Source organism: Stenella coeruleoalba, assembly GCF_951394435.1.
Source record: "Stenella coeruleoalba genome assembly, chromosome: 6".
In the NCBI taxonomy this organism is placed as follows: Eukaryota; Metazoa; Chordata; class Mammalia; order Artiodactyla; family Delphinidae; genus Stenella; species Stenella coeruleoalba.
Window position 1 is genome coordinate 88,887,846 of NC_137151.1, and position 25,757 is coordinate 88,913,602.

The 25,757-nt window shown below is 38.0% G+C and overlaps 1 protein-coding gene across 9 annotated transcripts in view; it reads left to right on the forward strand.

Annotated features, from left to right (window-relative positions):
- SLC39A10 (solute carrier family 39 member 10) overlaps positions 1 to 25,757 on the forward strand; it is a 152,568-nt gene that overhangs the window by 70,399 nt on the left and 56,412 nt on the right. Inside the window, exons 1-2 of one of the 9 annotated variants that reach the window (XM_079923953.1) lie at positions 15,697 to 15,839; positions 15,948 to 16,054. The exons of 6 other annotated variants lie outside the window; for them this stretch is intronic. Coding sequence is in view for 1 of the 3 variants with exons in the window: in XM_079923950.1 (XP_079780076.1) it covers positions 15,118 to 15,124 (7 nt within the window). In the remaining 2 variants the exon portion in view is untranslated. Of the gene's footprint in view, positions 1 to 15,110; positions 15,125 to 15,693; positions 16,055 to 25,757 lie in introns of those variants that run through there. 2 more of the 9 variants (XM_079923950.1, XM_079923952.1) reach the window with 2 other exon arrangements.

Below are 25,757 nucleotides of genomic sequence, written 5' to 3' on the forward strand. Positions count from 1 at the left end.
TTTTTCAAGTATTTATTTGTATGAGTCTGGATTTTCTTAATGCACTTCAACCAAACAACAGATTGAATGCAGAAGCAAATATGAGAATCTACTTTTTCTATTAAGCCAGACTTCTCAAATTTTTTTTATTCTGAAAAATATAGCTATTTTTCCAAAAAATATTATTTATATTAATATGTAACAGGTTTATTATTTTTATTTTAAAATTAATGTCTTTAGAATTTTTAATTTTTAGTTTTTAAAATGATAAACATTAATAGAGATGACTCATAAATAAATGTACTTTGCACTCTTCAGTACTTTTAAGAGTGTAAAAAGATCCTGAAACCAAAAAGTTTGAAAACCACCTGGTTTAGTCCAGAGCTTTACCATTTGGGCCCTGGTAGATGATTTTATGTTGTCTCAATAAAATCAGGATTCTATTGACAGGATGGTTAATGGTTTCATTAGAGATCTGTGATCTGGCCACAGTTTAAACTGAAGGAGAATTTTTCCACTGGCATGTGGCAATCAGCAAACTGTGACTTGTCTTTGGGCAATGTTGGCAAAGGGTTCTCAGGCCTCAGGGACAGAGACCTCATACTGCAATGCTTCTGGGCTGCCCGATTCTAGGAGAAAGCTTCTTCAAAGCTACACACAGAAAATGGACAGAAGTAGTTAGTTGCCTTTCATGCCCATTGGGGATCAACCTGAGTCTCTGGTCTGGCTCCCAAAAGCAATGGTGTTCTTTGTCCCAAGCTGGGGATGTTTCTTTCTTTCCCAGGGAACACAAAACAATGATATCTCATATTACTGTCTCATACCAGGACTGGAGATCTCAGCTGTCCCTGGGCTCACCTCCAGGTTCCACAAGTCAGCCAAGGCTGTTTTTTTTTTTTTTTTTTAGCCAAGGCTGTTTTGATTGATTGATTGATTGGTAATTATTTAGGAAAATTAATTCAGTGACAGTTGAGGAAGCAGGTACAAATAGAATTAAACAATATTTGTATGAAATCAGGATAATTGTGGTAAAGGAAACAGTCATAGATATATGCAAGGATCCTATTAGATGACTGGGCAATTATAATTCTCTTAATCATGATTGAGGACATAATAGGAGCCACAGGTTTAGGGTTTAAAACAAGGGCTTCTCCTTTGAACATACTTATTTTAGTATCCCTGAGAGTCTGTAGGTAGATATATCCATTAGGCAGTTGGAAGTATGGTCTGACTTTTAAAAGAGAGATTAGGCTTAGAATACAGATCTTAGAATGTTCCTCATGAAAGTCATAGTTGAAGTTATTGGAATTGGTAAGATTTCTTTCCCCCTGAGAGATAAAGTGATAAGACAAGGCAGTCAAAGGTAGAAATGTAGGAAATATCATTAAGGGATGGGAAGAAGAAGAATCCAGTATTAGAGACTGGAAAAGAGTGCTATTCAGGAAGAGAATAAAGAGAAGTATTATTGAAGATGCTAAAGGAAGAGAGAGTTTCCATAAGGAGACTATCCTACAGTGCAGGATGAAGAGTATGGAAAGGAAATATTTGGCAAGTAAAGAATTGATGATGACTTTAAAAAAAACTATTTTTAGAATAGTTTTAGATACACAGAAAAATTGTTAATAGTACAGGGAGTTCTTATATACCCAACATCCAGTTTCTCCTATTAACATCTTATGTTGGTATGATGACATTTTTGTTATAATTAATGAACCAGTATTGATACGCTATTATTAACAAGTCCATAGTTTATTCAGATTTCCTTAGTTTTCACCTGATGTCTTTTTTCTGTTCTAGAGTCCTATCCAGGTTATCACATTATATTTAGTCATCATATCTTCTTCGGTTTTGGCAATTTCTCAAATTGTTTTTGATGACCATGACAGTTTGAGGAGTATTGGTCAGGTATTTTGTAGAATGGTCCTGATGTTTTTCTCATGATTAGACTGGGGTTATAGACTTTTAGGGAGGAAGACCACAAAGGGAAAGTGCCATTTTAATCACATTCTTTCAAAGGTACATACTATCGACATGATTTATCAGTGTTGATGTTGACCTTGATCACCTGGCTGAGTTAGTGTTTGTCAGGTTTCCCCCCTGTAAAGTTACTCTTCCCTTTTCTTTTTCTTTTTTTTGCGGTACGCTGGCCTCTCACTGTTGTGGCCTCTTCCGCTGCGGAGCACAGACTCCGGACGCGCAGGCTCAGCGGCCATGGCTCACGGGCCCAGCCGCTCCGCGGCGTGTGGGATCTTCCCGGACCGGGGCACGAACCCGTGTCCCCTGCATCGGCAGGCGGACTCTCAACTACTGCGCCACCAGGCAAAGCCCTACTCTTCCCTTGTCATACTGTCCTCTTTAAAAGAAAGTCACTTTGTATAGCCCACACGTAAAGTGGGGAGTTATGCTCCCCCTCCTTGAAGATAGACTATCACATAAATTATTTGGAATTCTTCTACATGAGATATTTGTCTTTTTTGCCCCATCTTAAAATTCATTTAATCATTTATTTATCAGTATGGACTCCTGGATATTTATTTTATTCTTTGGGTTGTAATCCAAAACTGTATTTATTTCGTTGTTCAAATTGTTCCAGCTTTGGCCACTGGGAGCCCTTTCAGTGGCTCCCATGTCTCTTTCACACAGCCCCGTTCAGTGGTGACTTGAGTTAGCCATTTCACCAGAGTGGTGAACACAGGCATAACACTGTGTTAAGAAGTTAAACAAGTGGTGAAGCAGTGAAGCAGAAAAACAGCTAAGTCGTGCCCCAAATCAAGATGAAGCTTAATATTTGTCTTTACAAGTCCTCTAGACACTGTCATTTCAGAAAAACACAAATAGATGGAAGTCCTAGCTGTGCCATGAAAAGCCCCGAAGCTTTAAACAAAACAAAACAAAACCCAGAGTGATCGAATTGGATGAATACTGAGGAGCCACTTAAAATTTATATCTGATGAGACCGAGAAAATAGTTATGGTCTGTTCTTACTACTTTTATATTTGCGGTATGCTAATTTTTTCTTTTAACAGACAGTAATGTGGTAAATGTTAATTATAATGTGAGTGTGCCAGAATTTTTGATGTATTCAAAACTTCTCTGTGAGTGCCAGCAGTGCAGGATTACAGAGAAAATGATTTGATTTTAGGTCTTATTTAAACTCCTGCAAAGACCTGATCTTCAGAAATGGTATAAAAATGTTTTCCAATGAATGTAATTTTTCTCACAATGAACATCTTCTAGTAGTAAAGCAATTTAAAAATATTTGGAAGACAAAAGTTGTGTTCATTATATTCCCTGATCATTTGAATTAACTGATGATGTTTTGAAATTTTACCAGGGGCCAAAGGATCAGGAGAGGCTTGGAGATGTTATTTGATAGGGTGTGGACCGGGTAAAGATGTAGAGACAATATTAGCTTATAACTCTTCCCACACATACTGTTATCAGCCATGTTTCATGTTTTGGGTCCTGGGAAGTCATTTCCAGCAGCCATCCCACTAGTATTTACTCCATATCTACTTTGCAGCAAGCAATGTGCTAGAGGCTGAGGATACTACACTGAACAAGCAACAGTCCTGTTAACAAGCAATTGGAGAGTATAGGAGACAAAGTTTGGGGTAGACGAGTAAACCACAAGTGCCGTACATTGCAAGCTATGTGCTGTGTGTGCAAGCATATAGGAGGTACAGCTAACCCAGAATTGGTTTGGGAAGGAAAAGGGGCAGGGAAGTTCCTCACTGTAATAACTAAACGAAATCCTGAAGGACAAGTAGGAGGTAATCGGATGAAGGAAGGGGAAGGGGTGCGGAGGAGAGGGGGCACTTTAGGCAAGGAAAAGTATAACATTTGGGGGAGTAACGAGTCTTTCAGTTTGGCTAGACTGTAGAGTTGTAGAAGTATAATGTCCAAAAGATGTTATGGAAAAACCCAAACGAACTTTTTGGCTAACCCAATATAATGTGAACCACCTATGTAATGAAAAAATTTTTAGAAGTCACATTAAGAACATAAAAAGAGTCAGGTAAAATTAATTTTAATAATATTTCTGTTTAGCCCACTATTTTAAAGATCATATATCATCTCAGCACGTAATCAATATGAAACGTTATTAATGAGACATTTTTACTTTTCTTTGTACCATGTTTGAGAAATCTAATGTGCGAATTACACTTAAAGCGCATTTCAACTTGGATTAGCCACATTTCAAGTGCTCAGTAGTCACATGTGGCTAGGGGCTACTATATTGGACAGTATAGTTGTAGAGTGACGTAATAAGAGATAAATCTTCAGAGATATTATGGGAACAGATTAGGAAGAATATTGTTTGTCAATGAAATTACTTAACCCAAGGGTGATGGGAGGCTTTGAAAAGTTCCTGCATGGAAATGATCTGCTCAAGTTAGTGATAATTCCCATTTTCACTGTGGAGGATGGATTGGAGGTAGGCTTGACCAGATGCCAACTAGTTCTAGGCAACTAGTTCTAGTTCTAGGAGTGACTTGGGTGTACTGAGAAGTAGGAGTCAAGCGTCGTAAGGAGAGAGTGAATTGAGAGAGGAGGCAAGGGTGACTATTTCATTTCTACTTTTTTTTCTCCCTTCTGGGAGTATAGCAGAACCGTTTTGAGAACTAGGGGAAACAAGAGGGAGAATGTCAGGATTGGGAGACAGTGTGTTCAGTTTGGGACTTCTTAAATTATGAAAGTTGCCTGTGAGACATCAAGTGGAGTGTTTTTACCTGAAAACAGGGTGATAGATGTCACCACCATGTAGATAGGAACTGAAACCAAGGGACTGGATAAAATAATCCAAGTTGAGTGTATAAAACAGTAATTCTCCATCCTGACTTTTTTGTAAGAATTATCTGAGAGGTGATTTAAAATTCAGATTTTGATTTTCATCCCCAAGATGCTGGCTCACTAGGGTGAGGGTTGGAAATTGTACTTTTAATAAGAAGCCCTATAGTCTCTGATGCTGATGCAAGTTGTCCTTAAAACACTCCATTAAAAACACTGGTGTAAAATGATAAATTAGAGAACCCAGAAGAAATTGCCTACATGTATAGGAGTTTAGAGAAAAAAAGACCTTGAAGAAAATAGGAAAGGAGCCACTAGAGAGGCTGATGAAACATCAGAAGAGTGCTATCTGCTGTTAATGTGGAGGGGGAGGATTCTTACCTGAAGCGGGGAGCAAGGCTGGTGGTGGGAAAGCTAGGCAGGTGCCTGACTTGTTGGGCAGTCAGCCTGGGAGAAAGGTACCACCCTCTTTGGCTACTTTCAAGCTTTGTGTCCTGGGCAAGTCTTCCTAAGCTACCACCAAACCCATCAAATTCCCTGAGTATTTGAAGGAGGAAGTGGTTTAAACTGCCTCAAAAGAAGCAGAGAAATCAAACAGAATACCCAGTTAAAAGTGACAACTGGATTTAGTAACTAAGGTCATTGGTGGCATTTGGATAACCTGGTAGGGGCGGAAGCCCAGTTTCAGTAGGTGAGTTGAGAAAGTAGGCTGAGTGAGTGTGTAAAAAAAATTATTTTTAAGAATCTTGGCTATGAAAAGGAGGAAAGAGAAGTCAGAATGTATAAATATCCGTTGTTCACTCAAGAAATAATAAGACATACATGCCCTTCTTCTGAAGGTCTGTCCATCCTTGCTTCATTTCTATTGTGTGGACCGATTCAATACTGTAAAATCTCCATTCATCCTTCATAGAAGATAGTTATTAAATATTATTTTGCTTATACATTCAAGTCAATGAAATAATATTCAGTCATACTATCACCTCTTCTACTAACTGTTGGAATGGATAAACCATTTTGCAGAATAATTACTAATGGTTTGAAAGAAGTGCCAACTTATAATAGCTTGGGGTTGGATGAGGGAGACAAGAAAGAAGAAACCAGAAACTTGAACCTGAATTTCTCAGTCTCCTTCTTACCTGTCCTCTACTGGCCAATCATATATCACTGGTAGAGCTTGCCTCACCAGTCCCAAACTGGTAAGATTCTGTCATCACTTACCCATGGTTAGTCCACAAGTCAATTCTTTTATCGCTGATAAAGAAGAGCTTACCAAAACTTCACTGTTACAGTAACTTTGTGTTAGCTGCTACGTCCTCTCTACTACTCAACACTACTCCCATTACCAGGTTAATCTAGAACTGACTGATTATCCGTCACCAAACTTTTTCTTTAACGATGCTGTTAAATTGTAATTTAAATTTAACAGTTTAAATATTGAACAAATGCAGTAAATATTTAAACGATGTGGTTTGCTTCCAGTATGGAATGCTACAAAGTATAAAAATTCAAATGAAATATAAATAGGGGTGTTAGAGCTTTATTCTAAACATAGCTGAAAGTTCAATTAAGTTAAATGCAAATTAGTTATTTTTTTGTTTCCTTCAAAGAGGTGAGTCTATTTTAGAATGGAGCTAAATAATTTTAAAGTCACATTTGCATCACTTTCAAGGCGTGCCCAGTTTGCCCCACAAATGACATGACAGCATCATGTTGGCTGATGTCATTACTGATACATTTTGGTTATCTCAGAACTGCTCCAGCTACAAAGCTACTGTTTTGTATTTGAAATTCTTATTTAAAATATAGGGGAAAAAATTACAGACTAATTCTGAAAACTTATTCCCAAAATTACATTAAAAAACTCTAGATTTATAAAATCATTTATATGCTATAATTTGGTCCAGTTCCTAGAACATTATAGACACTAGGTATATTTGGTTAATTTGCATTATTGCAATGCTTTATTTTTTTTACTGTTATTATGGAATTTTTAAAACACAAAAGTAGAGAAAATAGGATGCGCACCCATATAACCATCACCCCCCTCAACAGTTTAAACAGGAATAATCTTGCATCATCTGTACCCTCACTGGATTATTTTAAAGCAAATCTCAGACAATTTTATTTCATCCATAAATACTCCAGTCTATTTCGCTAAAAGAACTTGTTTTTTTTTTAAGCTCAATTTTATTACCATACATTTAAAAGTTAATAATTCCTTATTATCAAATATCCCATTGGTATTAAAATTTTCCTGATTGTCTCATACTTCCTTTTACAACCGGATTTTTCAAATTATGAATCAAACAGTCTCCCATATTGAAATGCTGTATTTTGAATACTTATTTAGCTATAACTTCATCCAACAATCTGTGCAAAACAAAAATGTCACATGCTCCATACCTTCTAATAGGTTATCTTCTCTGCTAACTTGCCATGTTGCATAAAGGGTTTATAAAATCTATGAAGATTTTGATTAATTTATTGACCACCTTTTTATAAATAAATTTATTCTTGAGGATTTTTTTTTTTTTTTTTTTTTTTTGCCTTTGGGAAGAATGTTTTTTTTTTCAATTATTCACTAAAGTATTAATGGCCAGTCAGGCCTGGCTTCATCATGACCATGCAACCTGTACAATCACATAGGACCCCATGCTCAGAAGGGCCTGCGCTTGGTTTATTGCTCTGTTGTTGCTGTCTTGAAATTCTATATATATATATTTTTATTATTATTTTATTATTAATTATTTTTGGCTGCTTTGGGTCTTCATTGCTGCGCATGGGCTTTCTCTAGTTGCAGTGAGCAGGGGCTACTCGTCGTTGCGGTGCACGGGCTTCTCATTGCGTTGGCTTCTCTTGTTGTGGAGCACAGGCTCTGGGTGCATGGGCTTCAGTAGTTGTGGCATGCAGGCTCAGTAGTTGTGGCACATGGGCTTAGTTGCTCTGTGGCATGTGGGATCTTCCCGGACCAGGGTTCGAGCCCATGTCCCCTGCATTGGTAGGCAGATTCTTAACCACTGCGCCACCAGGGAAGTCCCAAATTCTTAACACTTTTGATCAAGGAGCCCCACATTTTTATTTTTCACTGGGCCCTACAAAGCTATATCGCTGGTTCTGCTGGCAGTATAAAGGCTAGGTAGAAAACACATGACTCCCTCCTAATGTCTCAAGTGGGTTTCAATAATTATTAGAGTCTACCTGAATTTCCTACCTATATCTCTAACAGGAATATTAAAATCTGACTAGACTTCAAGTTACTGACCAAAGCACCTTTGATCAAGCAGCATCTTTTTTGAACAGTACCCATGCAAAAAAATGGGAATGGGTTTGAGAATACTTTTTTGCATATTTAATATTTCTTTGTTGACCGTCAATAATGTAAGACTTTGGAACATCAGTGCCTGCATATAGTAAATGCTCTAACTGCTTGTTATGATTATTATTAGTCAATTATTATTATCATTTAATATTGTGTTATTTAATATCTTGACTCTCGGTGCAGCTTTTAGAGAAGAAGACTTGAAATGCTTCAAAAGGCATTCTTTGACAGATACTAAATTTGGAACATAATTGCAAAGAGATTATTTTCTAAGTGATCATTATAGTTTTCCAATTTGGTCCTCATTTCAGTAGCACAAGTACAACCTGGCCTGATACAGGCGGTCTAGCCCTCTGAACCAATTTAATATCACACACACAGATTCCACACTTTCAGGCTTTCTGACCTTGTCTTTCAAACTTCCTTAAAAGTCCTAATGGACACAATTATATGTTGGATCTAGTACTTAATTTTGGGGAGCCATTCTCAAGGATCTAGTGTTTGATCTAGTCTATGGATGGACTGGCTAATTCTCCAGGGTTTTCATTAGAGAAGAGCAACTTGGAAATTTTGATAATTCTGTTGATACCTATCAATTTCTATTTCCTACTCCCTTATAACTATACAGTTATAAAAGGAAAATTAGGACATAGAAGACAATGCAGGTGATTCATAACATTTCTCTTTGATAATAGCAAACGTGCAAATATTTCCCAAGTGTGGTTCCTATTTAATAAAAAGGTGTAGGGAAAAAACCCAAACTCTCTCTGCTACAGAGCTTGGTTATTCCACAATCAATATCACCTGGAAAGGTCAGGATACATTCCACTTACATTTCTAACATTGCTAATGAATCAGATATCTTAAAATAAAAGTGTAAAGAACTGGGAAACATACAGGAAGAGGCTCATGCTAAAACCATACTCAAAAGTAGCCACTCTGTTTTATGTAAATTCTAGAGAGTTCAAGTAAAGACTAATAACAGTCACACATGCACATGTGCAGTTCTCTATAAAGGTATTTATAATGTTGTGGACTCACTCCACCCTTAGAAGATAAAAGGCTTTCATAAGAGCACACATTCTGGGTCTCTCGGGACATTGCCCACGCACAAGGTAGAATAGGAGACACATGGTTTCGGTATTCTTCATGTAGAAGCCTCAGTTTACCTGTGCCTACAGTGAGCCAGGGAGACTGTGTGAATGAAGGGGATTTGGTCTTGGACTTGTATAAAGCTGGGAGTGCCATTAGCATTTTTGCTGCCATAGCAACCCATATTATCTCGAACAGAGCACTTGTCACTCTGTACTGTAATGGTCTCTTTAATTACCTCCCTGACTGGACTGTAAACTACTAAAGGACAAGAATCATATTTTGTTTGCTCTCATTTTCCAGCTACATAGTGGCTTGCGCATTAACGGAGCACACACTTTTGCCTGTAGGTCTTTTCATCCCTTAAAACTTGCCTTTTTTTCCAAGGTAGACTTACAGACTTACTCCAAGATTCATCTAAATCCAAGGACTGCAATGAACAGTCCCCTAAATGAATTTCAGTTTAAATCCCCTAAGGGAATTTCAGTTTAAATCTGCTGGGATATATTTGCCTGCACCTGACCAATTATTCATTGATTAGCACATTAATAGCTCATATTTATATGACTATGATCAAAGTCATTAACATACACCTGATTCTGCCTAATTTTTAATATAACTTTACTGGTATAAATAAATACTTGAACAACTACATCAAATCACCATAAAGAGGAGAAAGCTTTCATCTAAATGTGTAACCAGATTGGCTAATTAACATTCTAATTTAAGAGACTGTGGCATAAACATCTCCCTTGGAATTGATTCAAGCTAGTCAAGCTGAAAGATAAAGCAAATGTTCACATTATAAGTATCTTTAAATGTTTTTACTCTATTCTCTATTCCATTTAAAATTTTCATTGACCTGTGACATTTACAGCCTGGGAAGCCACCACTTTATGGTTCTACTATTTTTTTTAACTACCAACTTTTGCAGAGAAAGTATGTAGATATTCTCACAAAAATTGGGACCTGCACAGAGTCTCTAGATAAGAAGCAAAGTAATGTAAGGATTAAGAGCATAGCCTCTAGAGCCAGACTGTCTGGACTGGGGTCCTGGTTCTGCCACATGCTAAGCACCTCAGTTTTCTTCATCTATGAAATGGGCATAGTAATATCTGCCTTGCAGGGCTGTCATAGGAATAAAATTAGTTACCATATTTAAAGTATTTAAAATGGTGCCTGGCACATTTTAAACCATATACCTTCATGTGTTTAGGGTGGGAAGAAAAACTGTGAAATGTAGCTGCTTAGAGAAAGCAACTATCCTTGTAATTGGAATGAAATTTGAATGCGATGAAATTATTAGAGCCTGTAGATGAGATCTACAAGAAGGGTAAGCATGTAGGTTGCTAACTGTTGGGCACTGCCGGAATCACTCCTCACAAAGTATTAGGAAGTTTCTAAAACTTGTAAAGATGTGTGCTGGTAAAAAGAGGTGATTTATGGGATTCTGTGGAGAATGCAAAAGTGGCTTATTCTAATAAAAATAAAATGATTTGAGTTTTACTTAGAAACAGTGCAAGAAAAATTCAGAAAGCTTTAGAAACAAGAGAAGCTTCTCTTGTTTTGACAATTCATTTATTGCCTTCTCTAATATTTAGAATTCTGTGGCCTTGTTGCTGTCAGATTTTTAATAAATAAAAGTAAGCAATATTTGTTAAGATAAACCAAGTGTGTCTTGGTTTTAAAAGATGTACTTGTTTTCATAAATGTCATTTGTGAAATGAGTCCCATTATTAATTATCTTGGAAGCCCTAGGCAAGATTTGAAACTTGCTCTCATGTGGTGACATTTTAAAATGAATTTTAAAATGAGTTTATTAATTTAACTAGTTACACAAATAAACCTGTTTTAAAAAATATTTACATGGTAACTTGTTAATTCATTTCTATGTTGATAATTTTTATTAAACTGAACCATGACCATCCACAAATATTCTTCAAATCTGTAATATTCATGTGGATATTTATGTTACTTCTTTATTCCTTTGGAATAAGAGTTAAGGTTTGGAAAGTCGATTTCCACACCACTGTGCCTCCGGAATTTCAAAAGATCCAAAATGGCTGCCTGTCGGCGTCTAGGCCCCCTTGGTTGGTATGAGTGGCTGCTTACCAAGCCTACTGTTTTTCTCCTTGTTAGTATTCTGTGAGTGAACAAGGCTGGCTGGAAGCAAGATTGAGAAGTTGGCAATTTGTCCGTTTTTCCTTCTGTCCTTTTGTAACACACTACCCTTAAGAAATCTGGATACTCAAATTTTCTCTCTTCCTTAAAAATTCCTCTTTAGAAAACACCAGAAAAAAATATATTCTCAAAGCAGTATAGATAAGTAATAAAATGGTAGTAACTTCCCTCAGGGTCAAAGTCTCTTTGGTTTCAAGGCCCAGAATGGAATTCTAAATGTGGAATTCCAGGGATTGGTGAGAACAACAGAGTAGGTTTGCGGGAGAAGCTTTTCTGATAACATCATGTGGTCACATCTGTTGTTGGCCTGTTATCCTTGCTGTAGCTCAGAGCTTCTTGATTTTGTTTATTCTTCTGAGTGAGTCTTCCCCTTTCTCCTAGGCTAGGTCTCATTCCTATTTTGAAAGGACTTGCCACGGCGAATCAGAGGCTCGAATCAGAGGCTCTAAGCTTCTCCATTATTGTCTTTCTCCCAGTAGAGATGTCTAATGCTAAGGGCCTTCTGTTTCTACTGCAATGAATTGAAACTAAGGGATCTGGCTAGTCTAATGTTAGCATCATCTAGGCAAATCATATAGAAGTTAATTTTCTACCCTGCTTGAATTGCTGTTTTCATTGTTTCCTTTCTCTAATCTATTTTTATTTCTGCAGAGAGCCTGAAACTTATTTTATTGAATAAGCCTAGCAACTCAAAATGATCTCACTTGCCAGGCATGTCAGTCACGTTTGTCTCTCACCAGGGTGGGACTGGTCCTTCTCTCCCTGCCTTTGTGTACCCGTTTCAAAGTGGTGGGCTCTCTGGATGAGGATGGCCTTCTCCATTTCATGAGTGCTGCTTTTTAGAAAGAGATGCAAGGGCAGCTGTGCTTCTCTCTGAGAACTTCCATGTAAGCTCTGAAGGCCTGTTTATCTTCATTTTAGGAATGGGAAGTCTTTAGAAGAGATGGAACCATAATTTCTCAAGGGATCAGAAAAAGACTGCCCCACGGGCCTCACTTCCCATCCTGACCATGGGGTTGACATGTCAGGTGTCACACAGTGCCGCAGGCCTCAAAGAACAGGGAGGAGGATGTAACTTTTATATTTCTCTGGCTTCAGATCTAATGCTGGGGCCTTAATTTCCAGGCTAAAATATGTAGTCTCTAAAAGTGAATAGGCAGTTGTTAATTTTTTTTTTTTTTGCGGTACTCGGGCCTCTCGCTGTTGTGGCCTCTCCAGGCTCCGGACGCGCAGGCTCAGCGGCCATGGCTCGCGGGCCCAGCCGCTCCGCGGCATGTGGGATCCTCCCGGACCGGGGCACGAACCCGTGTCCCCTGCATCAGCAGGCGGACTCCCAAGCACTGCGCCACCAGGGAAGCCCAGCAGTTGTTAATTTTGAGGCCTAGATTTAGAACATATTCCTGAGGGCTTCTTTTCCCAACTCTTTAACACCTATTCCTGGTATTTAGCACTCTCCTCATCAGGGCTATATATCAATATAATTTAGTCTTCCTTCTCTAGGTATAAACTTATCTGAACCAAACTTTTTTGGCCATATAAAAATCAGTTTAAACTGAACATGGATTTCAGGAGGTTTTGTTACCTTTGATTGTTACTAATCTTGATTCATGGAAAGAACTATTGAGCTTGCAAGGTTTGATTTCTCAGAAGCAGTCATGTTCTTAATAAATGTAATTAAAGGCTCAACTTTGTTGTGTATGATGACAATTTTCTCCTCTATTAGAGGGAAAACCAAGTTTATGACACAGATTTTCTTTATTCACAGCAAAAGATTGAGGTATGAAGTATGGTTCTTATTTTCTCTATTTATTGTAGTTGGTTCTTTTCTAACCCTCTGAGGTGCAAAAAAGCCATTGGATTTATTATATCATGCTTCACAAAGGTAGATTGGTCATGCTTAAAAGTTTAGATATGTGAAATAAAATTGTGACTGAAGCAAAACAAATGAGAGGGAAACTATTTACACATAATTCAATACTTTCTCTTCCCCGCATATGCTGCAAATCGTCTGTACTGTTTTATAGTTCAGATGAGCTTCTTTATGAATCACATGAGATGGCTGGAAAAAAAAAGTCTGACCTTTCAGAAAGTTCCATGATTCTAACATATTAGAAATTCCTTACCCTAAAACTGGTATAAATATAAAACTGGTAAAAATAAAACATATGTTGTAGTGATATTTTTGCTGCACTTTCCATTGTTTACCTCAGCAGGTGATTTTGAGTAAGGCTGGAAATCATTTTCTGAGATTCCTTTTTCCAACAGGAAAAGTAATACACAAGTTTGCAGCTCAATCATTACCCTACTGAGTAATTTTGCTCGAAGTCCTGCCCTAGTCAGTGTGCATATACTTGATTCTATATAAATGTTTGAATGAGTATATAAAAGTGGTAGAAGACAGTCTATTTTCAGTTAGATTACCCTATAGTGTTATGCAGGGATGATATTTAAAATACGAAAATTAATAAAGCATAAGCACCAACAAATTAGAATGGAAGTCTTTGAGAAGAGCTGGGTCCTTCGGTTTCTTTCTTAGCCAGACATTAACCCTTTAGTTCCTGAAATGTGGGAGGTCTAGAGAATCCTGAGAGAAAGGGCTGGTACAGGGATGGGGATCACGGTGGAATTCAACTCAGAGATGCAGCTGTTGACCAACTTGTATATTTCAGTATTTGATCAATGGGTCTCTGTGCCTGTGTGTACCAGCTGAACATTATTAGCCTTGTAAATACATAATTAAAAAGCAGTGAGGGTGTGAGGGCCCTAAAATATAAGGAATGTAAGTGCTATATTTTATTGAAATTTAGGAGCAAAATATCACATGTATTTTAAAGTTGCTGAAATAATATGTTCAATAAAATAATTATGAGGCTTAAAATATCAGGATAATTTGGAAGCTTTTTATGCTTTCGACCCAAAAGACATACTATATTTATATTGATTTTATGAAATCTAAAGACTTTAGTTCTGATTTTATAAAATCTAAAGACTTAAGAATAAATTTAGACCAATTCCCTTAATTTATCCATGAATCTGAGGACCGTGGCCATTGTCTTCCACAGTTAGTGATCATGGTAAGACCTGAAGCTAGAACTCAGACTTGATCTCTTTCCTTTATACATCAGGACTTCTCCCTTTCCCTAATAGCAGCATGGAAACCGGCAGGAGTGAGGTCGATGGCTTTTCCAAACAAAACAAAACAAAAGGGATATGAGAAGCTGAGTATCCTGGCAGTCAGTAGGCATTTATTGAGCACCTAAAAGATGTTTTTTGTAGAGATACAAAACAAAAACAAAACAACCTTCCTTCCTTAAATATGCAGAATAGCAGGAATATGTAGCCATACTAACTGGGTTTGGATCCCAACTCTTCTCCCTACCTGTTCTGAGGTCTTAAGCAAGTTACTTCTTGTGCCTCAGTTTCCCGGCATAGGATAATAAAACCTACCTCGTCGTGTTATGAGGATGAAAGTAATATACATGTAGAGCACATAGGAAGTACTTGACACATAGTAAAGCTTGCTGTTACTATTGATCATGGTTTTATGCACTCTGCTAGACATCAGTAAGGTACGCCCAGGACTCTGGCTGGATACAGAAACAGGCACGCCAGACAGAATAGATAAGCCTCACCATGGAGATCAAATAAGTGCCAAGAAGCAGGGTAATGGAGCAAAGGGAAAGTGTCCAGAGCCACCTTCTAAGAAAGTACGGGCTGTGAATTGCTTACAAAGAGGAGAGGAGACAATTCACATGTCAGGTATGGTGTGAGCAAAAGAATGGAAAGCAAGAATGACCACGATGTGGTCAGGAATCCATGAAATTGCTGGGCTGGATCGGGAGGTGTTGCTATTGGGTGTTAATGAGTTTAGCAGTAGGAGGTGGTGGAAAATTTTGGAAAGTTGTCAAAATCCTCGAGAATTCCTCTAAGTGCATGATATGCTCTCTGGACTCAACTTCTTCTTTTCGGCTTGTAAGGCCCACAGGAAGTGCTCTTCAGAATAAATTGGGAGGAGGGAGAACTATGCAAAATACCTCGCACTTAGCACTAAATCAGTATTAATTCCTTTCTCCCTTCAGAGACTGAAAGTTTACTTTAATAAAGGGGAGGGATTAAGTTAACGTAGATGTTTAACTCGTGTACAGATAAACATTCTAATTTATCCATCTTAAATCTTCTGGCTGAAGCGTTTGCGTTTAGAGTTTCCCTGACTCATCCGCCTCGCCCGGGCCGCAGCAACCGACAGGCAAAGCCGGGAGTAAAGGCGAGAGGTAAAAGAGCGCTCCACGCATGCGTTAGAAGCCGCCCCAACTACCCCGCGGCGTCTTTTCTTGGAACAAAACTAGCGCGGAGCCGCGGAGCTCCGCAGTTTGCGTAGACTCGAATTTCCTATTGCTCTCACGGTCCGTGTGGAATCCACGAATGGTGCAGTTCTGCTACGCAAGTTTCGTTTTTCGAAGTGAATGGCTGGGTGGTGAGTGTACGCCCAGAGCGTAACACCCATAGGCGGACGGGGTGCGGCTGCGCAAGGACCTGAGTGGGCCGTGTACGCCGCTAGCGTAGCGTGGTGTCTGACGCTCAGGTCTCCGCGACGCAGTTGGCGCAGCCGGCTTTGGTGAATACACGATTTAGTGCAGCCGGGGTTTGGTACCGAGCGGAGAGGAGATGCACACGGCACTCGAGTGTGAGGTAACTATAAAACCCCGATTTGTTTACATTCCCTCCCCCAGAACCGGCCCCTTGCGCGGCGGAGACTGCGAGTCCCGGGACAGCGGGGTGGGGGTAGAAAGGGAGACAAGGACCGGGGAGTCGGGGCTGAGTCCCTCGGGGATCCGGGCGCTGGGCTTCTCGCAGCTGCTGCTGTCGTTGGCGGCGGCGGCGGCGGCGAGCCGGGCAGAGCGCGCTGTGGGCTGCGCGTGGGGTGCCGCAGCTCCTCGTGTGCGCTCTGGGCTGCCGCGGGGTTAGCGGCCGGGCAGCCTCCGCCCCGCGTGCGGGACCCGCGCCCAACTTAGCCCCCTGCCGAGGCTGGGGGCCGCGCGGAGAATGGGGCAGTGACCACTGGGCAGAAGGTGGCGGTTGGGGGGCTACGCGCGGGCGGCCTGGGGGCCGAGGGTGGCGTCGCCGCCGGAGGCGGGGACACGGTGGCCCGAGGGTGGGAGGATCCGCAGTCCGGTCTCGGCGAACACCGCCTGTTCTTCCTCTCGCGTGGTCCTCTCCGGTGTATCACGGTGACCCCGGGATGGAGCCTGGGCGCTGCTGTTCCGGCCCCGGGAGGCTAACGGACGGTGGCGCCTGTGCTCCTACCGCGGGAGGCCTCGTGGGAGCTTGCTTTCTCCCCTACCAACCGGAAAGCCGAGGCGGGGCGCGGGGTGGTTAATATTGAAGCCAGCTGGGGTCCCTGGAGCTGAGGGCTCGGGTTGGGCTGGGGCTGGGTCGGAGGGGGAGTTCGGGTGGGCCGGGAGGTGGCACGGCAGCCCAGGCTTTGTTCCTGAAAGCTCTTTGGCTGAGAGCGATGGGGGGGCCCTGCTGCGGCAGTACGTCGGGGAACCTTCGCGGCCCCCTCCCCGGGTCTCGGGATCTGCTCAACTCCTTGCTTCTCCCTTGGGACCCCTGAGTGCCCAGGCTAAGAGGGGGGCCTGGTGAGGGCGCAGGCGACGTGACGTTGGAGGTCTTCCTGTGGCTTCTGTAAAGAACTGTTCACGTGGGAGTCTGTCCACATGGGCTGTCTTTATGAGCTGGGCAGGAGGAAGAAGCAGGATCCGCAGCCCTCAGTTGGAAGGGTCCTTCACTCAAGTCCCTGTTTTAAGTAATAAAGAGTGACATTAAAGCACATAATTTAAAAAGAAGATGGTAGGTTATACTGTGTGTGTGTTTATTTTTAACTTTAATTTAACGTCTTTTACGCTGTTCAGTTCTCTAGTTTTACCTTGGAACTGAGTCATTCTTGGAGCAAAACAAGCATGTGACAAGTTTGCATTTCATTTGTGTGGGTTTTTTTTTTTGATGGGTATCTAAATTCTACATAATTAAGAACAAGCAAGTAATATATGGGAAAAGCTGGAGATTTAGAATGTAGTTGATTGTAGTAATGCAGTTGAAAGCCTTAAGTCAAGACTTGTGTACTGTTTTTTGTTAGGACTTACAATTCTACAAATTTTAAGTACCTTGAGGCAGTCTCTTGCTCTAGACTTTGGGGTCCACACCAGACAACTTACATCCCTCCATGTGCTGAGTACTCCCATAGGAGAGAGAAATAGGTAATACCAACGATGAGTGATTTGAAGAAAAGAAAAAAATAATGTACTGGAGGGACTTTTAAACTTTTATTGTTTGATGAAACTCTGAATGATGAGTTTAAATGTATGGAAAACGTAGGATTACAAGAGAAACCAGTTGTATTGAAATATAATTACCAAAATGTTAAATATTTATGATGAAGTAATTCATGCTTTAGTAAAGCATTAAATATCGAGTAGTGGCAAGTCTGATGACTAATTTCAAACTAGTGAGGACTGTAAATGATCTTTATAGGATTTAATTTGAATGATTTATATTAATAGTGTCAGGTGCTGCATATTACTGTGCTTTTTGCCTACATTTATAACTGAAGGGATAACTAAATTTCAGAGATCAATTACAATTAGATATGTCTGTCTTCCGTATCCAAATTCACAAACCTGAATTCTTTACACAGCCCCCTGGTTAAGAACCCCTGTGTAAGAATGACTTTGTGCTACTTTAAAAGAAGTGGTTAACTATGAGGTGACATTGATAATATATTGCATGATAACCTTTACTTATTCTTCATGTTAATTTGTATTCTACTAACAGATAGCTTAAAAGCCAACACAGTTCTTCCCCTTTTTTGAGCACTTGATTTGAAGTAGGAGGCCTCAAGTCTGGTAGGCAGGTACTAGTCTAGGGGGTGTTTTTGTTTGTTTTTAAACAGATTTATGGAGAATACAGGGTATAGGTATTATAACAAGGGAAATTATTCAACAACAGGAATCATCTGCTTTTAATTAAAGCGAATTTACGTTGTTACTATTCTATTCCCCACCTCTCCCCGACTTCCTCTACCCCCAGTTTTGGCCGTTATTGGAAAGAATGTACAGCTTTGGAGTGAGACTTAAGGTTCAAAACTGACCCATTATTAACTAGTTTGGTTACCTTGAGCAAGTTGCTTTATCTTAATCTTTTATCTGTGAACTTGAAGTACTAGAAAAACCTACCTCATGGGTTTACTGTGACCTTGAAATGACTTAATGAGCTAAGGGGCTACAGATAATTCATTTTACCTTCTTTCTGCATAGACGGTTCAGTTCTTCATTAGCAGTTGAAGGACTACTTTCTGTCTTGATTCCAGAATGAGGTTTAATGGTCTCTACTGGGCCATTGCGGGGATACAATTATCTTATTGTTGTTATTCATATGTAATAATTCATAGAATTTTTTCTGCTTTTGCATTTTCTAACTTATAATTACATACATATATCTTGTTTTCCCTGCCAGACTAAATTCCTTGAGGGACACACACTCCACAGCTTTTTGTGCCATAATGCTATAATGCTCATGACACCTTATTCAGTGAATGTGCAAAGCTTGGTTGTCAAGCTCTTTAATCGAGTTAAAAATGTTAAGTGAGTGATACAAAATTTAAATTCAGTATTAACCCAAGGAAATATTAATACTTTGGATTTTGATATGTCAGCCCTTGTCTGTGTAGTGGCTACCTCAAGAATGGAAATGCTCATTTATTAAGAATTGTATATCAAAAGGACTTTATCATGAGTGCATTTTAAACGTATTCATAAGATGCAAAAGAAAGCACACAGTAGGAAATGGAAAAGAAGTGCAGGTAATCAAAACAGAAAGCTAGTTTTTTCCTTTATAACAGGTTTTATAACCTTATTAAGTAATTTTTCATTATAAGTGTAATTCTCATTAAAAATATACTAACTTTAGCTTCAAGTTTACAAGTTAGAAGAGTGCTGTTTGTCCCAACAGTTTGATGCTGCCCCCTAGTGTTTGATTCCTCTTGAAGTTTTCATGCACTTACCTTCTTCATCTTCACCTTTTCCTAAAACAACACTACTTAAGTTACAATTAGATTCCTTAGTGCTATTTATCTAGTCTACCTTGAGATTTCCTCCAGCTGGTTAGTGTTACTAATAAGAGTCATTTTGAACTGGTTAACTTTGATTGCTTTTAACCCTAATTTTCTGAATGGGGCTGAGTTTGGGTGGAGGTAGAACAATATAAGGCCAAGTTTCCTTGCAAGTTATGTTGGGGGTGTTTTCAAACAGAAAGAGGGCTATATATTAAATGTGTATCTTTGAGGTTAGCTTTGCATATGAATAGCAGCAATTCCTTCAGTCTGGGCTGCTTCTGGCTTAATTTAGTCCCATATAACTTCGTGTTGTCTCCACTGTACTGAAAATAATGTTAAAATCACGTGGTGAGCTTTTTTTTTTAAGTTCAAGTGTTTTGGAACTTTGACTTTTATAGAATGATTTTTGAAAAATAGAGCCTCAAGGACCTGTAATAACCACAAGATTTCCCATAGTCATTTATGTAAACTCAAGATTTCAAATTATATCAGTTATCAATATTCCAAACTACTTCTTTCATTTTCATTATTTTCTTTTTTTTTCATTATTTTCTAATAAGTTTTGTGACTAGACCACACAGTGACTTTTAGGTTTTTCCCAAATAAGCAAATATATTCTTGACAAATATTTACTACAATCAGAATATTCAAAAATGTGTTCAGTAGTTATGAAGGCAATTTTCAACTGAAATTGTAAAGCTTTAAATAACAATAGCATTATTGAAATTATTTCCAACTGCTTAAGAGACCACACTTTCAATGTTCAGAACACAATAGTTTATTGTCATAGCACATCATAAAAAAAGAGCGTCAGATTCTATTATCAGAACATAAGGTTTTCTTTTTTTGTTGTTGCCAGATATAAGAATTGGATATTTAATAGACTTTTAATGTTAAAAGATGTTATTAGAATGGCGTGGTGGTTACAGGTTTGTAAGTATAGGGATAAAATCTAAAATCTTTTTCAAGTAGTGTTTCAATTATTTTCATTAGGAGTTAGTGGTATATGATTTTGTAATTTTATAGTTTATATTTACCCATTATATTGTATATTTTACTGCTGAAAGAGGAGGTATCAGGTAATTGTTCTTGCATTAACATTTCTAACAATGGTGTTTACCCTTAATGTGTACACTGTTTTGGGGGACCATCCATCCCATTCAGAAAAGAGGTTTTTGGGGATTAGAAAAGTGAATCAGAATGTTGTCGGAAATATCTTTATCTTATTAATATAAGATTATGTGCTTTCATAGGACCCAGAAGTATTGTTATTAGAGTTACTGTGAAGTACTGTGTGAAAGAGTTATTTTTAATGCTCTAATAAGTATCGAAGACTTGTCAGTCAGTGATCACTTGAGTTTTTGCATTTGTTTTCATTCATATAGAAGCAGAAAATTAAATTGTTTTCAGTTGTAGTAACAAGGTCACAAATGCATATATCCCACTGCCCTGTTGCTTTAATGTCTGTAAATAAAAAATCATTTCAGATGTGCCTTCGTGCCTCTAAACTTTTTTCTGAATTCACTTTATATATTCAGTGAATGTTTGAGTTTTACAATAGTGGTTTCCCCTGTAGTTGTCTGTTGAATTGGTAAGTTTTAAAAAATGTGTAGATTAAGTCAGGGGTCAGGAAGCTATGGCCTTGGGCCAAATCAGTCTGCTTTTCTAAATTAAGTATTGATGGAACACAGCTTCCTTGTACATTTATATATATTGTATATTGCTGCTTTGTACCATAATGGCAGAATTGAGTAGGTGCCACAGAGACTACTGCCTGCAAAACCTAAAATATTAAATATCCGACCCTTTTAAGTCAGCCAACTCCTGGATCCAGTTCTTCATATTCTGTCATTATTTGATGTGTTGCTGCTTTGAAAATACTTACATTTTCCTACTACCTGTATGAGTAAGATACTTTAGTATAAAAGCATTCAAATCTAAATGAATGGGTAATAATGTGAGTTCTCAGGTATTCTTCACCTAAATAGAAGCTTTTTGTCTCTCCCCCTTTCCATTTTCCTCTATAGGAGGAATAGCACCTTTATTTATGATGCTTGGATTTGGAATGTGGCCTTCAACCTTGAGCTACTACTTAACTCTATCACTGTCACAGTTTACCGTCTCTAATTTAAAAGGTGACTGTGTCTTCCTTGTACCTCCTTCAGAGCAGAAAATGTTCATATTTTTTATGCCTTCTCCCTGCCCCTTCCTCCTGTCCCCTTTCCTCCTTTTTCCTCTCCTCCCACTCCCCTCATAAAGCAATTCGTGATTGCATGTTTACAGGCCTGTGAACAAGTGTTTTGGTGTAATTCTTCTTAGTGTACCTTTGCTGAAGATGAATCATTACTTTATTCTGTTTACATGTGAAGAAGTATACTTTGTGCTATGTCGTAGAAGAACATAGCCTCTTGATGAAGGGGGCTATGGAAAGATTGATTTACGTACCTTATCAAGATATGTAGAATAAAATATGATTTATTATTACATTGTAAATCAATGAGATCAGTAAAACTATATTAGAAAAATACTTTATGTAATTATAATGTAATATTTAACTATTACATTATTGTATATACTTACAGAGAACAATTAGATATTATGTATTGTATATAATATATATCATAAAGCAACAGATCATGTTTTCTTTTCCCATGGACCTTTTTTAATGTAGAATTTCAGCTGACTTTGTAACTTGTTAATGTTTAAAACATATTTTAAGATTATTGTTTTAAATTAGCATACTCTAGTTTTTAAAATAAAGTGAATAATTTGATATATATAACCAGTGTAAATAAAAAGTTTATTTTCAAGAAAATAATCAATTTTTAAAAACTGAAGAAGGAAACCAAGTAGCTACAAATCAAATCACTGAAAATTTTAAGAAAGTGTTGTCTAAGTTCACTGTAAATACAGTATTATATAATACATAATGTAATTTATGATTTATAAAAAATGTTAAAGCTTTTCCCCTGAAGATTTCTGCCTAAACACAAGTACTTGAAAGTTTTACTGAGGCTAAAACGTAAACTTTCTTAGTTAACAGATATAAGACTATTGTTTGTTAGTTCAGTGGATGTTTTATTTTCCCTAAAAAAGAAATGGATGTTAGGGGTCATGTTAATTTTAATTATTGCTTTTTTTTCAAAGAAGAAAATATATATTAAATATAGGGAGAAAAAACATTAAATTTAGAAGTCATAAAGAAATTGCAAAAGATGTTCACGGGTTTCAGTGCATGTGTGTGAAAATGTCTATACGTGAAAGGGAAAACATTGTAATCAAAGTAAAAAGGCATTAGACAGAATTGAAGATGTTTTCTGCGGAAAATATGACCAAGCCATGTTATGTAAAAGCTCATGAATGTTTATAAAAATATTGAGACACCAGGAATAATTTGAATATAAGAATAAGGTAATTTTACCTGTTCCAAAATTAATAATACCAACTACTAATGAGAATACTATGACCGTACTACTGGTGGCAGTATAACCAAACTTAATTGCTCTAGAAAACAATTTGGAAGTATGTAACAAGACCTGAAAAGTATTCAAACTTTTGTGGTCTTTCCCCACATCTTGGACTTATCCAAGCCAGTAACTAAAAATAATAGCACAAATTGAAATTAAAATGATTACATATTGTGATTAAAACCCTGTAAACAAATGCTTGTGAAAATCTTGAAACTGTAATTCATTTTCTTCCACATGTGACATAATGTGATTTTGTTCAACAGAAACTTTTTTTAAGATTTATAATTGCTGACTTTTATATTTAGTTTTTTCAAAGTTATGCATGAATACAGTTTAAAGAATTAAATAGTTCTGTGAAGTTTTTAGGAAAAAGAAAAATCAGTCTCCTGCCTGGCTTCTTTTACATTCTGCCTAGAGAGATAAGGCACTCCTTTAGTTTCTCTGATTATTTTGCTTTTCACTGCTATGTCTCCAACATGTTCATAACTTGCTGATTTTCAGTTTTAGTCATTGTCTGCTTTGGATTTAGCACTCTTTCCACCTCTCCATGTACTCATTTCCTATACCCCAGTTTTTCAGTACAATTGTATTGAATAATTTTGGTTTAGAACAGTATTTAGTGTTATATTTTTATGACTGTGAATGTTATTTACAATTGAGTCATTGTAATAAACTGTTACTTTTCCTGCACAACTTCCCCCCCCCCCGGCATTAATAATTTTTTTCTTTTTCAATGTATCTGTATATTACAAAATCTACTGCAGTCTGTGTATCTGAGTGTGATTCTATTAAGAAAGAGAATGTGCCTTAAGAAGACTATGTTTATATAATTTATGTAGTTTTCTTTATGTTGGACAAGGTTGAACTTGATAATAAAGATGGATTGATACTTGATAATAAATTGGTTGTTTGCTAGTAAAAATTAAGTAGCTTTGACACCTGAACTATACTTTTGTAAGATTCTGCTAAATGGCAGGACTGAATCATTTAACTTTGTTCAAATAACTGTAAGGACAGCTAAAATTAAACAGTAGAAAGCTTCCCTGGTGAGGAAGAAGTAGTCTGTGTTGTCAGCAGCATCAAAAAAATGTTAATGTTATGAAAATATTGCCCTGGTGGTCCAGTGGTTAAGACCCCAAGCTTCCAATGCAAGGGGCGCAGGTTCCATCCATGGTCAGGGAGCTAAGATCCCACAAGCCGTGCTGTGTGGCAAAAAAAAAAAAATACTGCCCTGGATATTCTGTGATTTTTTTTTTTTTTTTTTTCCTAACCTTATGGAAAGGAGAGATCATTTTAGCTGGCAGTGCTTATGAATGGCAAGCTGGTACAAAATCAGGGTCATGTAACAGTGACAAGATGCTGAAAAAGGAAAACAAAGTAAGAGTGAAGATGAATGGAGTAATAAAGATTTAGGGCAATGGCAGTAACGATTCTTAGAATGAAGGTAACTGAGGGGTGATGAGTTGAAAGAGAATACAGCTCTGGAAGTTGAAGGGAGAAGGCATGTGTGTCTAATTCAGGTCCTAAGGTTAGTGCTCTGTCTTTTAAGTCCTCTTTGTGATTATATGTTGTGTAGGTTTACATGCATTTGTAGTGGAAAGAAGTTGAAGCTTATTTATTGAAAGGGTAACTAAAATTGTAAACATTTTAGTAGCTTCAAAAGGCCTCACAATATTTTGTGACTGATAAAGGTTTCCCACCGCATGCATTTACTAATCTCAGATGCTCTTTGTATTCACAAGCAGCACAACAGGCATAGGAATATCATACATGGCTTTCTACCTTATGGTTCCAGACTCCTTGTAATGAAAGCTTGAAAAGCAGAGACTTCAGATAATTTTTTTTGAATTTTATTTATTTTTTTATACAGCAGGTTCTTATTAGTTATCCATTTTATACATATCAGTGTATACATGTCAATCCCAATCTCCCAATTCATCCCACCACCACCACCATCCCCCCCGCCACTTTCCCCCCCTTGGTGTCCATACGTTTGTTCTCTACATCTGTGTCTCTATTTCTGCCCTGCAAACTGGTTCATCTGTACCATTTTTCTAGGTTCCACATATATGCATTAATATATGATATTTCTTTTTCTGACTTATTTCACTCTGTATGACAGTCTCTAGATCCATCCACATCTCTGCAAATGACCCAATTTCATTCCTTTTTATGGCTGAGTAATATTCCATTGTATATATGTACCACATCTGCTTTATCCATTCATCTGTCAATGGGCATTTAGGTTGCTTCCATGACCTGGCTATTGTAAGTAGTGCTTCAGTGAACATTGGGGTGCATGTGCCTTTTTGAATTATGGTTTTCTCTGGGTATATGCCCAGTAGTGGGATAGCTGGGTCATACGGTAATTCTATTTTTAGTTTTTTAAGGAACCTCCATAGTGTTCTCCATAGTGGCTGTATCAATTTACATTCCCAAAAACAGTGCAAGAGGGTTCCCTTTTCTCCACACCCTCTCCAGCATTTGTTGTTTGTAGATTTTCTGATGATGCCCATTCTAACTGTTGTGAGGTGATACCTCATTGTAGTTTTGACTTGCATTTCTCTAATAATTAGTGATGTTGAGCAGCTTTTCATGTGCTTCTTGGCCATCTGTATGTCTTCTTTGGAGAAATGTCTATTTAGGTCTTCTGCCCATTTATTGATTGGGTTGTTTGTTTTTTTAATATTCAGCTGCATGAGCTGTTTATATATTTTGGAGATTAATCCTTTGTCTGTTGATTCGTTTGCAAATATTTTCTTCCATTCTGAGGGTTGTCTTTTTCTCTTGTTTGTAGTTTCCTTTGCTTGGC